The sequence below is a fragment of the Mixophyes fleayi genome, chromosome 5 (assembly GCF_038048845.1).
Source record: "Mixophyes fleayi isolate aMixFle1 chromosome 5, aMixFle1.hap1, whole genome shotgun sequence".
Taxonomy (NCBI): domain Eukaryota; kingdom Metazoa; phylum Chordata; class Amphibia; order Anura; family Limnodynastidae; genus Mixophyes; species Mixophyes fleayi.
The window spans coordinates 180,027,347-180,043,430 of NC_134406.1; the positions used below are offsets into that span (position 1 = coordinate 180,027,347).

Consider the following 16,084-nt stretch of genomic DNA (forward strand, 5'->3'; position numbering starts at 1 on the left):
AATTAACCTAAATTATTCCTAAATTGCGCCCCCCTTCAGCGTTGCGCACTATGCGATAGCCCCTGTCGCACAGCCCTAGTTACGGCCCTGAGTGTAAGTATTGTTTCAGTACAGTGTATAGACAAATGGGAAGTATATAATCTTTGTTAATCTCTTACGTGGATGAGGAATGTCCTAACACAGCCACCATAGCAAAAGGATATTGTTATCTTTAATGACTAGTAATCTCAAATGGTGTCAAAGATAGTTGTTGTTTTTTTGCAAATTATAGATGTATTCACACTTTTTATGGGCTCTAATAATTGTATGACCTGCAGTGCCACAATGCAATTGTTATAGCATTTTAACATTTTATTACGTTGATATTTTGACCATTAGATGTGGCACACTGGACCTCTACAAGTTCCTTACTACCCCTCCCATGCAGAATCTAAATGTTTCCTTAAATGTACCAAGGTTTTCAACTTTTTTATTCCTTTGTGTCTTTTAGCATGCACTGTTTACTGCAATTCACAAGCATTATTCATTAGAAGACTGGAAGAATTTTGCATCATCGTCTCCTGAATGTCTCGAGGTATAACTCCTTGCTCCATGTCCCAATTGCATAATTAAAAATTTAATGTTGAAAAAATACCAAGCTATTTAGTGTCCTAAAAAATGATATCACAAGGAGGTGACATTTGTAAATGTTTGACTGGCTTGGCTTATCAAATATAGCATTAGTATCAATGTTGTGTATACAATATAGGGAAGAGTGGGTTTATCAGTATGTTCTTATGAAAGAACCAATACAGAATACATAGGGGAGCATTTATGAAAGCTGGTGCACAGGAAAAATGTAACTCATATCATCTAATCAGATTCTAACTTTGATTCTTCAGCTACAATTGAAAAAAATAAAAGCAAACTTCTGAATGGATGCTATAGATTACAGCACCTTTTTTTTATAAGCACCACTTTTTATAAATGTCCCTAACAGTATGTGATAATAGGAGACAGAGGCCTAAATAGACATCTGTGGGCCCCACGGCAATTTTTTTTCCCATGTACACACCAAGGGCAAAAAACTCACATATACACATCGGGATTTATCAGCTGCAGCCATGGTAGTTATGCTCTTGCAAGAAGGAGTGAGGCTACTCGGCAACTTGCTAGACCACACCAATGTCTGCTAAAACGAAAACACAAGCCTTTCTCTAGATATCTATTATCTGTAGTATTTATAACATATCTCATACTTGCCAACTCTCCCGGACTCCCGGGAGAGCAGGCAAATATCCCGCAAACGGCATCTTGCTGTCAAAATGGCGCGATTAGCCCTGAATCGTGTCATTTTGGCCCCACCCCCACAACAAAAACTGCATTTTTGATGCGGGGGCGGGGCCAAAATGACACCATTCACCGCGCCCAGCCCCTCCCGCCCTCCAACCACGCCCGCCTGCCTGGGTTCTCCCAGAAAGAAGTTTAAAAAGGTTGACAAGTATGGCATATCTAAATAACATTCTGTAAGCTGTAAGATGTATAATTTATGTAGCTTTGTTTTTCACACTTGTACAAATGAAATATGCAATTAATTAAGGTTTTCTGTAATAAATTATGAATATTTATATGAAAAGTACAGTGAAATAATAGGTTCGCTAAACATAAACTTTCTGCCTTAACATCTGCTACCATAAATACATGGTACTGTGGTTGCACACGTGGAACTAGGCTGTTACTGACAGCCCGGCACCAGGCGCGGGCTGGGAGAGGGAAGCCCGGGGGGCACACAGGCGGCCGGATCACATGAAACGGGATGCGGATGACGCGGCCGCATCCCCTGTCATGTGAGGCGGCCGCCTGTGCGCTGACGCGGCCGCATCTCATGTCATCAGATGCGGCCGCCGGTGAAAATGGGGCATATTGCATCTGGGGGGGCGGCCGGCCGGCCTACCCACCCGGCCCTAATAGCGGTCTGACTGAGCTGCCTCCCGGGCCAGAACGCCCCTGCCCGGCACTCCAGTTTCTGGTCACTGATGTTGATTAGAATACGACATGGCGGGGGGGGGGGGGGGGGGGGCTCGGCAGCCTATTGGGTACATTTTAAAGGGGAAAAATTGCAGGTAGCCCAGTGACCCAGCCCCCTAGGCAGCCAATTAAGATCCTGGCCCAAGGGCAGACACCCACCTGCCCCCCAGCCCAGCCAGCCCCTGATAAAAATAAAGTTTTAGGTGTGCTCTCATTCTAACTGTAGCTAACTTGTCAGCAATCCAATAGTTTCTGCCCCCCAAAAAAAGATTCACTTGCTTATTCTCATGGATCAATACAGAGTAAATATACTACATATGGTCTGGTCATGAAACTGCAAAGTATCCCCAGTTATTACGGTGTAATTAAAATTTTTGTGTCATTAGAGTAGAATAATTGATACAGTTAGAGTGGATTACAGATTTGTTACAGAGCGCATCAATGGCGCTGCCTGTCTCTTGCACTCACATAGGCTAACGTTGTGTGCTGTGGACCATTCGCATCAATAATACAAGAGCCATATAGCTTCATGAGGAAAACATGTCTCTAAAGTCCCTTTCAGTCTGGCTCCATATTGATTTAGTCAGATATCTACTGACGATAAAATTAATTCATATATAATTTAGACAGCTGTTAGATTGGTAAAGATGAATGTAATTTGTTGCACTGAATTGCTATTGGATTGTTTAGATTTATGCATACTTACCAACTGTGGCAAGAGATACTCTGGGAGATTGGGGGGGGGGGGGGTGGGCATGGTAGCGACGCACAATTTGCATCATAAGCCCTTAACCCGCTACTTTAATATAGAAAAATTTAATAACCGGGAGGTTGCTCTACTCCCTCGGGAGTCCAGGAGGACTCACAGAATTCGGGAGTCTCCCGGAAATTCTGGGAGAGTAGGCAACTATGGATTTATGGGGGAGGATATGAGCGGAGCTGGGGCAGGGGCCTCTTAAAAATGTTGCTCTGGGGAAAGCCTTTAAGCTTTCCTCAGAGCAACATTTCTAGTACATTTCTAGTATTTGATTGGTTGCTGTGATCTAAGGCAGCGTTTCTCAAATACAGTCCTCGGGGACCACTAACAGTGCATGTTTTCTATATCTCCCTGCTGGAACACAGGTGTATAACTGACTGACATATTTCAGAACATTTGATACTAATTATTTCACTTGTGATTCTGTCAGGAGACCTGGAAAAATGCACTGTTAGTGGTTGCTGAAGACCAGATTTGAGAAACACTGGACGGAAGGACATTTGCATGTCATTAAATAAGACTTTCATCTTATATTTCATTGTGTACGATTGCAGCATGTAGCAGCCAGCTCGGGTAGCAGTCAAGCAGATTTGGAGAGGTTGAGCAGCGTCCTGGAAGCCATTCCTCAAATCAAATATATTTGTTTGGATGTAGCTAATGGATATTCAGAACACTTTGTAGAATTTGTGAAGACTGTACGTGGCAAATTTCCAAATCACACTATCATGGTAAGTTATCTAACCTCACCCTGCTAAACATACCCAAATCTTACATTTTCTAATGTGTAGGTGATAATTTTAGAAATCCCTTGGTTACAGGAATTGTGAACTGGTCAAGTATAGCTAACATGGGACATTTCCGAACAGGAAATAATGTGTGGCACAATACATATGTTTGCTTGTGTGCCACACAGGTGCATGCCCATAAAATACATAAGTGTGCTTAGAACTATGTAATGTTTGAGACTCTATTGTGTCATGGGCTTGATTGGAGAAGGCCATTGTTTAAGCGCAAGCAAATTAGCAGCATACTTTGGTACTTGGAATGGGCGGCGTAGCATGTGCTTGCTCCAAGCGCCATGGTTCCTTGCTACGTTCCTGCTTAGAGCTAAGGAGTAAGAGCGACATAAGCAAAAATGTGAATGGTAGATTATACAGAAGTCTCACAATGTTAAAGAAAATGTAAAAAAAATAAGCCTTATGATCGATCCTATGGTATCATCTGCATCACTTAGAGCACTGTTTCCCAACTCCAGTCCTCAGGGACCCCTAACAGTGCAGGTTTTCCAAGTCACAAGTGAAATAATTAGTACAACCTGTGGATCTTTCAAAATGTATCGGTCAGTAATGAATACGTCTGTGTTCCAGCAAAGATATATGGAAAACATGCAGTGTTAGGGTTCCATGAGGGCTGGAGTTGGGAATGACTGACTTAGAGCAAGAATGTATCATGTTAGCACAGGGAACATCCATTGGAATTATTCCACTCCCTTGGGCCTCTGTGATACTGTACTCTCTTGGTTCACCTCCTACTTTACCAACCGCTTCTTCTGTCTCTACCCCTGCCTCCACCTCCTCCCCCCCATCCTGTCAACATCTCCCAAAATTCTGTTATCGACCTCTTGTTCTTGTCTCTCTACACTTCAACTGTCACTGATTCAATCCATACTCATTGCTGCTGTCTGTCTCATTTTCTTATCTTACTGCTCTATCTCCGCACTCTGCCATTTCTATATTTGTTTCCTGTAGCATACTGAATCCAGTCCATACTCCTCACCCTCGCTATAAATCCCTCAACCACACATCTCCAACCTCAGTTTCACAAACAACTTCATCCTGCCCACTCCGCTCTGCCAAAGACCACCACCTCACCTCCCCACTGATTGCCTGTTCCCACTTCTGCCTTTAGAATTTCATCCATGCTGCTCCCAAGCTTTGGAACGCACACCAACGCCCAATTACACTATCCACCAGTCTACAAGACTTCAAATGTACCCTAAAAACTCTTCTTTCAAGCCTACCAGCCTTACACCAAACTTTGCCACTTCTAGTACCCCAACCTCTGCCCACATTAGAATCTCCCTTATTGTGTCTTCCAGTCTCCTTTAGAATGAAAGCTCTCATGAGCAGGAGCCTCTCTCCTAGCGAGTCATTTTGCGAGCTGTAATAATGTACATGTTGATGTTTGTAGTTATGAAATTTTGTTATTTCTGTAACTATGTAATTTTGTTGTGTGTTCAAACCCCCATTGTACAGCGCTGCGGACTCCTTGTGGCACCTTATAAATAAGAGATAATAGAAATAATATATACTGAGAGCCTTATTTCTTTTTATATTGATTATCCTAAGTGTGAATAGCCCTGCTGCTAACTTGGCAGAGTTTAAATTTAAATTTGTGCAAAGGATTCCAATTGATATTTTGAACACAACAGATGGGTTACCCTAGTTTTAGAGAGAGATCTTTACAAACACATACTAACTCTGTAAACACTGTAGAATCATAGTACTACTTAGTTACTGGAACACTCAACTCTTTTGACTGCTGTGTCTGCATTAATTGTCCTCAAAATTAGCTCCAGTGTATGCTGTGCAGCAAAGAGGGTGCATGGAAGTTATAAAAATGGTTACACTTTACTTTCGCTATCAGGACAAGAGGAGAGCGGGTGGTAGTCACTAGAATGGAGCTCTGTAGATTATACTTTTGACCAGAATGAGGATCTGTATATTAAACTGGTGACAGAAAGAGACTATATTGTTGTCGATTGTCAGAGTGGAGGTTGCTTTGTATGCTATTTATTTACTGGGACTCTGTATTTTATAATGGTCAATGGAATTGAATCTGCTTTGTTTACTGGTTTCAAGAACTAGTGTCACACACTACAGCACCTTTGGTGCAAACCCCAGGCAGTCATGGTTATATAGGGTTTTCTCGCAGTCTATCAGGTCAAGTCACATTTTGGTGATTGGTGTGCAGGCTGGGAATGCAGGTCTCTGGAATCAGCCACTCGGCGGCATGTTCTGATCTAGCCGCTATGTGCAAACAGCGCTTAGGCGATAGGAAGACTTTCTTATATTCTCAGTGCTGGCATCAACATCGGAGCCAGGCACACTTTAGACACTTTGTTAACCCAGTGCTCTGACTGCCATGTTGCCAGATTATTGTCTGCATATCACCGTGTCTAGCATTTCCATTGTTCCTGATATGCCGTGCACCAGACCCCTGCACAGTTCCTGGCTACAATTCTGATTTCTCCTATTGTTTATTTCACCTCTGTCAATAACTTTGTGTATGCTAAATCTAGAGACTGCTAGTATGTCCAGCACTGCTATCAGGGTTTCTTTATAAGTCCTGATGACCTGGTTGCTTGGAAACCTTGGCTTGTTAATTGACTACAAGTACAGTTTACTTTCAAACATTATACCTGACGCCCTTTCCTCTCATAGCACACTATTTGCTGCAGAGCATTGTCCAAATTCATGGTGCTAAGCTGCTGGCACCAATTTTCTTTTTAGCATTCAATACTGATGAAGTATTCACTTCATCCACTGTGAAAGTACCTCTATATTGGTGCACTCCTGTTTCTAGCCCCTGCATTGCAACCAGTGGGGTCCATTCCCCAAAGTTCTAGCTGCACAGGGCTTTTACAGAAACCATTACAACTGGGCTTGGTATTGTATTAGTCACTTGTGTAAGCATGATATAAATTATCAGTTGGAGCTGCATTTTATTTGTTTAGTTATTTGACTGTTAACATATGTGTGAGTGCGAGCTTCCGTTTTACATAAACTGCAGCAAAAACATGCAAAACATATTTTGTTCATTTTGTTTAGTGGAATATTTCCTTGTACTTCTTACTAGAACTTTCCTTACAGCCATGGAAAACTACATCCGAATGACTAACAGAAAATTGGGTGTGACAAGGATGGAGATGTTTGTGCTTGTTGAAAATAGCAATCCTTCTGTAAACTGAATGCTCAGTGTATTTGGGACCCAGGAATCATTACCTCGCTGTCTCAGTAGAATTTCATTTTGAGAAATGCTAATGGGTTGCAGTAATTGTTGATAGAAACGAGGCAGCGATGGATATTTGCCAAGCCGGCAGGTCATGAATACATTCATTGCAATAGATTTTCAATGGAAGGAAAGATGATTTGAAATGTTTGTTATGTTTTATAAAGAGAGAGATGGTACAGACAGCATGCTGGAAAGAATTAGAGAAGTGGGTTTTCTCTTTAAGAATATAATAATTTAAAGTTCCAACTATTCTCTTTGATGCTCAGGTTTGTTATACAATCACCTATAGTTGTATCAGGCCTTGTAATGCTAACAGCACACAATCAGTTTTCAGTGGAATGTTTTTCTAAAAACTCCAGGCAGTTCATGAGTTAAACTTGTTGCCAAAAAGCACCTACAGGGTTTGTTCACACCCTCTGACACGTAATTCGTGACTCACTATCTTCCATAAAGTCTCATTTATACACTAAATTTAGGACATTGGCTGTAATTGTTTAACATTAGGCATAACCACGTCTAGTCAAAGCATTTCATTTTAAGATCCACGTAAGCAGTACATCATAGTGGCATCATTTGCAGATTAAAATTGACTTATTACTTCGATTTTTATTTATTTATTTATTTAGAATTAATTGCATAAACATTAATAAGTAGAGTACCAAAGATAAGAAAAATATATATTCCCCTCCCAGTGGGTCTATATTCTAATGCTAAATACTTTAGATGAACAGTGGTGTTCCTCTAACACTTGCATGTCTCTGCTACATCAGTGTTTCAGGCTAGGAAAGAGCACAGAGGTAGGGAAAAGGGACATTGACCCGTTAAAGTCATATGCTTACTGGCAGGTTACACGTTGCTTCTTGTTGTTGGCTCTCAAGCAGGTGATGTACAATTGTGTAAGAAGCCTCAAGCTGATCCTGGCCATTTTGAAGGACTATCCCTGAGCCTTGTTGATGGTGATTGCAAAACACAGCTTGCTTTTGCTTGATATGGCCTCTTTAATGTGGGGTTTCCAGCTGTGTCGTCATTTCAGTTGCAGAGTTGTGGGACATTTAGGTTCTTCAACAACAGTCAGGTTAAGAAGATGCATTTCTGAAGGATTGAGAGAGCTGAGGCATTCCATAGGGTAGTTATGTGAGTCTTCTTATTCATAGAGCTGTCCACTGACTCCAATGTCCAGTCTTCATCAGGAAAATAGTGTAGCAGAAACCTGTTAATAGCCCTATCGGTGTCATTCTTTGGTGTTTCAGTGGCTCATTCATAAATCCAAGCTCGGTACTGCTAGGTCCACACAACTTGAGCACAACATGGTAAATATTGCTGGTCAGTACTTCCAGGGTGCAAACCAAGTTATCCATCTGTCAGTCATTTACATTGTGCAGCCTTTTTTTTGACACATTATCATTTCCAATACTGAGCAGTAATTTTCTAAATTCTCTGGCAGATGCATCTCCCTTCAAGTGCACTCTCATGTTTACGATTAGTCAACTTTTCCACTTTTCTCCACAGAGCAGAACATTTGATTGATGAGTTTAATTTGTTGATTTTTGTCTCTCTCTTTATCACTTTCTGAATTTGGAGGAAATGCGAGGATAGCACCACTTAGACTCTTCCCATTTGCTTCTCCATACATTTTAGGTCCTGTAGTGATCTGTTCAAAGGTTCAATGCCTTATGCAACATCATACATTAATGATACATTCTATTTTATATTTGTGTTTGTATTTATTTACATTTCATATTGAAAACGTCTCACGTTTATTAATAACACAACTAAGACACTATTCTTTTTTGTATATATGACACATCATTATATTGTGTACAAGTTGGGCAATGCATATTTAGCATTTAATATTAACGCTGTCAAGCCACATCTCTACACTATCTTGAGGCAAAGTATTTTTGTTGCATCTTGAGAAGCGTACGACTAAACATATGCATGGAAATATGCTTTTTTTTTACATGCATCTTTTCCCTATTCACATTCTGAGTACATATGTGTCCACACCTAGATTAGTTCCATAGTGCTTTTATGCTATACTTTAGTGTACAGTGTTCTGCAACTAGTGCGGTAAGTAGTTTTACGTAGTGAACATAGATCATGCTATGTAAAAAAATGTTTAAGGTGGCATCTAAGGATATCTGTATATTTTAATTAGAGATGGGCGGGTCCGGTTCTCCGAGAACCGAACCCACCCGAACTTTGGGTATCCGAGTACCGAGCTGAGCAGCTCGGTACTCTCCCGCCCATTCCGAATCCAAATCGAGGCCGAACGTCATTGTGACGTCGTCGGATCTCGGGACTCGGTTCTCGCGATACTTCAACTTTATAAATACACGCCTCCACAGCAATCCATCGCCATTTGACAGAGGGAGAGAGCAGGGTGTAGTCATAGGCTAATTAGAGCAGGGACAGAGAATACCATATTGTTCTTGCAATTGCTCTAACCAAAATCGCTAGTGCAGAGAGGAGGATAGAGGTTTATTATTTTTTCTTCATATTTGGCACTCCCCAGCGCTTTTGGGGTGTCCCCCATAATTGTGCATTAATATTTCTGGCTGTCAAAAGTCATATCTGTCAGCAGTATCTACTAAATAATTTGTAGCACACCTCAGTGTTTTTGGGGTGTCCTCCCTAATTGTGCATTAATATTTCTGGCTGTCAAAAGTCATTTCTGTCAGCAGTATCTACTCAATAATTTTTAGCACTCCTCAGTGTTTTTGGGGTGTCCTCCCTAATTGTGCATTAATATTTCTGGCTGTCAAAAGTCATATCTGTCAGCAGTATCTACTAAATAATTTGTAGCACACCTCAGTGTTTTTGGGGTGTCCTCCCTAATTGTGCATTAATATTTCTGGCTGTCAAAAGTCATATCTGTCAGCAGTATCTACTCAATAATTTTTAGCACTCCTCAGTGTTTTTGGGGTGTCCTCCCTAATTGTGCATTAATATTTCTGGCTGTCAAAAGTCATATCTGTCAGCAGTATCTACTCAATAATTTTTAGCACTCCTCAGTGTTTTTGGGGTGTCCTCCCTAATTGTGCATTAATATTTCTGGCTGTCAAAAGTCATATCTGTCAGCAGTATCTACTCAATAATTTTTAGCACTCCTCAGTGTTTTTGGGGTGTCCTCCCTAATTGTGCATTAATATTTCTGGCTGTCAAAAGTCATATCTGTCAGCAGTATCTACTCAATAATTTTTAGCACTCCTCAGTGTTTTTGGGGTGTCCTCCCTAATTGTGCATTAATATTTCTGGCTGTCAAAAGTCATATCTGTCAGCAGTATCTACTCAATAATTTTTAGCACTCCTCAGTGTTTTTGGGGTGTCCTCCCTAATTGTGCATTAATATTTCTGGCTGTCAAAAGTCATATCTGTCAGCAGTATCTACTCAATAATTTTTAGCACTCCTCAGTGTTTTTGGGGTGTCCTCCCTAATTGTGCATTAATATTTCTGGCTGTCAAAAGTCATATCTGTCAGCAGTATCTACTCAATAATTTTTAGCACTCCTCAGTGTTTTTGGGGTGTCCTCCCTAATTGTGCATTAATATTTCTGGCTGTCAAAAGTCATATCTGTCAGCAGTATCTACTCAATAATTTTTAGCACTCCTCAGTGTTTTTGGGGTGTCCTCCCTAATTGTGCATTAATATTTCTGGCTGTCAAAAGTCATATCTGTCAGCAGTATCTACTCAATAATTTTTAGCACTCCTCAGTGTTTTTGGGGTGTCCTCCCTAATTGTGCATTAATATTTCTGGCTGTCAAAAGTCATATCTGTCAGCAGTATCTACTCAATAATTTTTAGCACTCCTCAGTGTTTTTGGGGTGTCCTCCCTAATTGTGCATTAATATTTCTGGCTGTCAAAAGTCATATCTGTCAGCAGTATCTACTCAATAATTTTTAGCACTCCTCAGTGTTTTTGGGGTGTCCTCCCTAATTGTGCATTAATATTTCTGGCTGTCAAAAGTCATATCTGTCAGCAGTATCTACTCAATAATTTTTAGCACTCCTCAGTGGTTTGCGCTCAGAATGGATTCAAAGCAGTCCACATATGATCTAAATGAGCAACCAGGTTCTGTCACCAGTCCTGATGTTAGTGTTCCCAGTACGTCATCTGGCCAAGGCGATGTCAAACAACAGAGTGTTTCCAAATTAGTGCAAAAAACAAAAACCCAAAAATTTTTTACTGTATTGAAGCGAAAAAGAAGTGTAACTGAGCAAAAGTTAAGTGACAATAAAAAAAAAATTGCAAGCATGCCATTCTACACACGCAGTGGCAAAGAGAGAATGAGGCCTTCACCTTTGGCTATTAGTGGCAGATCCCAAAAAGTTACCCAGCCTACAATTGGTGCACAACTACTGTTACGTGTCAAAGCCGAGCTGCAAGATAACAGTGAGGCATTACAGGAGAATATTTGCTATGATTCACAAATGACAACAATCCCTGTGGAGAGTCCATCCAACAGTGGGATGTCTAATCGTGAGCATTCTGCTGATGTGTGCCTTAATAGCCCGAGTGTAGCCGGTGATACCCAAATTGAGGATGCCACTTTGGAATTAGAAGAGGATGAGGGGGAGATTTGTGTAGGCGACGAGGGCGCTAATGATGATTATGATGCAGACAGATACCAAATTGCCTTTCTCAATTTCTATTTATATTCTAGATTATATAACGGCTGAATAGTTTTCTATTTTACTCCTAGTGGAGAGAGGATCTGATGCAGACAGATACTAAACTGCCTTTCTCCATGTCAATTAATATTGTACAGTCTATAACGGCTGGATTTTTTGGTATTTTATACAAGTGGAGGGGGGCCTAGAGAGACAGAAACCAAACTGGCTTTCTCCATGTCAATTAATATTGTACAGTCTATAATGGCTGAATTTTTTGTTTTTTTTAAAAAAGTGGAGGGGGGCCTATAGAGACAGAAAGCAAACTGTCTTTTTCCATTTCTTTACATATTTAACTATAAGTGTAGGGTGTAATATACATCCAAAGACGATGGCTTCATTGCCAATATGCATAGATGGAGAGGAAGACAATCTGTTTTGTGTGTAGAATAAATAAAGGCCTACCAACGAAGAATTAAACAGTTTTTTTGGATGATTTATTACCTCAACAATTAGATTACTTATCTCTAAAACAGTTGGAGCACTAAATTGGGTTATTTTAGGCACAAAAACATGGATTTTCCAACAAAATAGCAAAACAAAACCAAACAAAACCAAAACCAAAACCAAAACACGCAATGGCGGTTTTGCAAAACCAAAACCAAAACCAAAACACGACGGTAATCCAGATCCAAAACCGAATCCAAAACCAAAACACGGGGGTCAGTGACCATCTCTAATTTTAATGAGCATAGACTAGAGTGACATGGCACTTTCTGTAAATTGTAATAAATGCTGTAAAGGGCATATATCAGGTAGTAATATCAACTCGTGCAGTTATCTGCAATATCTGCAGTAAAAATTGGAGGAATATGAGTGTGACTTTAGATAGTCATGAAGTATTGTAAATAATAATCAGGAACGGTCAAGCAGTTTAACTCCTGATCAACTAGTTTCTAGGGCACATTTTTATCCAATTAAACTAGCATATTTTACATCATGTAACATTTCTTATGCACAGCATGAAAAAAAATCAAATCACACAGGTTTTGTCAAATTTGCCATGAATTGATGAAATATGTGAATGAAAAGGTTGCAAATATTTATGTATAATATTTTGTAAACTAGGTTATAGCACTAATATTTTCCTCTTAATACCTATAATATGTGCTTTTTTTTTGCCAGGCTGGCAATGTGGTTACAGGAGAAATGGTGGAAGAGCTAATTCTTTCAGGAGCTGATATCATAAAAGTTGGAATTGGACCAGGCAAGTTATCAACTAATCATTCATTTAACTTAATCATTAACTTTTAACTCAAGTGAAAATGTTTTTTAACATTTATAATCAGGGGCGAACGCAGGATTTAGAAGGGGGGGTTTCCGCCCCCCCCCCCGGAAAAAAAAATAACATTGCGATTGGGAGCTGCTGAGCATGCGCAGCAGCTCCATTTTGGCGAGTCTAAAATCTACAGCAGCCGCGGCGCTGTCAAGCAGCATCCGCGGCAGTGCTATATTATACTACAATACAGCACTGCTGCGGACGCTTCTTTGACAGCGCCGCGGCTGCTGTACAGTACCGTTGGTTCGCGGAGGGGAGGGGTTTCTGGAGAACCAGAAACCCCCCCTGCGTGCGCCACTGATAATAAATACAGTATTATGTAAAATAGAAATTATTCCAGCTTTCTTAGTATAAGTGAAAGGTATCACATTTAATAGATTGTTCGCCTAGGGAAATATGACATTTGATTAATGATCAGCAATATAACAGTGCCACCTAGTGGCTAATTTATAGTCAGTGTGACAGAATATCATTGTCAAGCTAATTTTTTATTAAATGACTCACTTCTCATTTATAGAAATACCCTTTCTTTACTCATAAACACACTATGCTGTCTAACAAAAAATCTGTATACTTAATTGTATTTAATTTCTTTTTGCATGATGCACCTGCTTGATATATTCTCCTATTGTATTTCTCATATTTCCTGACTTTCACATTTTACCTTCCTTACCTTAATATATTCAATACAATTATTTATTATATTGTTTGCAAATATTTTCAAAGAGGATCTCTATGGTGTAGGAAGGTTTTATACACAATTATGATTCACTTGAGTCTTTAACTAAATTCTGAATTCAGTGTATCCCTAGTTTGTCTTTATTTGTGTCTCATTTCTGCTTCCATCTAATTTTCATCTTCCCATGACATCCAAACACCAAGGGCCTGATTCATTAAGGAACTTAACTTGAGAAACTTTTTATTTCATTCTCCTGGACAAAACCATGTTACAATGCAAGGGGTGCAAATTAGCATTCTGTTTTGCACATAAGTTAAATACTGACTGTTTTTTCATGTAGCACACAAATATCAACTGTAAATTTCAGTGTACAAATAAGCTATCAAGTATTTGTGTGCTCTACTCATATCTGTTATAGCTAAATATTACATATAGCGCCACTCTACTCCAAAAGACAAATACTGGGGATCTATGTATAGAGCCTATTGTTTTGCTTCTCTAAAGTTTTCACCATGTGAAAGATAAAAGTAACATCTGCCTATGTTTACTATGATTTCAGTCACACGTTAACTCAGTTACTTAAAATTTTCCTCTGGCTCAGTTTTCCGCATGTTTACTATTCAACACTGACATCCTGTCTATTTATACAGCATACATAGCCCTAGTTAGTCATTCAACTTGACGTCGGCCTTGCACAGTTGTAACTCATATACACCAATGTGTTTTGGCCCTGCAAATAGCTCCTCCAATACTTATCACTAGAGGGACAGCTGCACTGTCTGAAAGTGACTTACAGATTTACAGATTTATTACAGAAATTACACCTGAGATGGATAAGCAAAAGCAATTTGGTAATTTAAATCTCGGTTTCCAGTTTATCAAATTAAGTCCTCCTACTAGAGAGGAGATAAATGCTCTACTTGATACATGAGAACTAGTCTCATTAGCTTTGCATATGTCGTCAGAAAGGTGAAAACAGAAAACATGGTATCACACATCTTGTAAAAACAGCATTATGCATATTCGGGAGTATTTCCAAAATATCCCCACAAAGTGGCAAGCTATATTGCATGGTGTACCATAATTTTATGCTAAAACCAGGAGTTTTGATTTTCAGTTCCATTGTGGAAAGTGGTAAACTGTCCTCAATCTAACATGAGTATACAGGATACATAGGTCAGGAATCTCCATGTAGCAACAACTCTATAGTGACTCTAGAACACAACTACCAAAAAAGATCTATTTGTTGACTGGAGATTAAAAATGGTGGAGTTTGAATGTTCTCTGGTTTCCTCCAACATTCCAAGAACATGCTGGTAGGTTAATTGGTTGCTGACAAAATTAACCCTAGTGTGTGTGTGTGTGTGTGTGTGTGTGGACTGATGTGAGTGACAAATATCCTCTGTACAGCGCTGCAGAATTGGTAGCACTTTTGTATATAAAGAAGTTAGAGTTTCAGAGTTGACAGTAATACTGTCACCTGGTCAATGGATACAACTCTTCCCTAAATTGGTGAATTTAATATTTATGCCTTTGAAAACTGCTATAATTTTCACCTTCCACGTCGTGTCACTATCAGTAACAAGTCATGCTTAACAAGCTTGAATTATTTCTGATAAAACAAACACAACTAAGTATACTGTAGGTAGAGCTAGTGTACAATCACATTAGCTGTATTAGAAGAATCCAATATACATTAGTATTTTTAACCACACTGCAATAAAATGGATTTAATCCGTACACAGAGAAATATCACACTGCAGATAATTTAATTTTTATTAGATTCATAGTGATCCTATGTATTTAGTAGAAATAAATGGGTTTTAAATGGAAAATAATCTAATATACTATAACTTTTATATTTCTCAAATTTATATGGTGATTTATTGTATGGGGGGGGGGACAGTGCTTGTTTTCTGTAAACAAAGAATGTGGCACATAATTGGTGTATAAATACAGATACTCAGCTACATACATAAACAGGTGCTTATTAGATGCAAAATAAACTAATAGGCAGTACACATTACACATCTATGAAGATAACTAAAGCTTACTATATGGTGGATGTAATTATATTGAATTTAGGAGCCTGACTCATACTTTGGAGAACCAGCAAAGGGTTTATCCATGTTAAAATAAAAATGAAGAGAAAGAGACTGTTGTAGGGCGGGTGGAAGATATTCCACACACTGAGTTTAGGTAACTGAGGGCAAGGAGTAGCTACAACCCAAAGATGTTTCTCTATGGCATACAGATTATGTTATGACTCATAATCTACCGTTTATTATGTATAATGTTTGCATACATGCAGGAGTATAGGAAAAGTCTAAAATATTTGTTTTCCCTAAAAGTTTATATCATACGATTTATAAATAATAATAATATCCCAAGTAATGTATTGTTGCCAACAGGTGACAATGCTGACACAACTACAGTAATATACTGAAAGTAATTTTTTATTTACTTACATGCTTGGGTATAAGAGACCTCCTGGGGGTAAATTTATCAAGCTGCGGGTTTGAAAAAGTGGAGATTCTGGGGCCTGATTCATTAAGGATCTTAATTTGAGAAACTTCTTATTTCAGTCTCCTGGACACAACCATGTTACAATGCAAGGGGTGCAAATTAGTATTCTGTTTTGCACATAAGTTAAATACTGCCTGTTTTTTCATGTAG

At 39.3% G+C, this 16,084-nt stretch overlaps 1 protein-coding gene across 1 annotated transcript in view; it reads left to right on the plus strand.

Moving 5' to 3' along the window:
* Positions 1-16,084, plus strand: part of GMPR (guanosine monophosphate reductase) — a 73,838-nt gene that overhangs the window by 16,089 nt on the left and 41,665 nt on the right. The window contains exons 3-5 of the mRNA XM_075213106.1: positions 491-574; positions 3,319-3,492; positions 12,576-12,657. Coding sequence (XP_075069207.1) covers positions 491-574; positions 3,319-3,492; positions 12,576-12,657 — 340 coding nt within the window. The remainder of the gene's footprint in view (positions 1-490; positions 575-3,318; positions 3,493-12,575; positions 12,658-16,084) is intronic.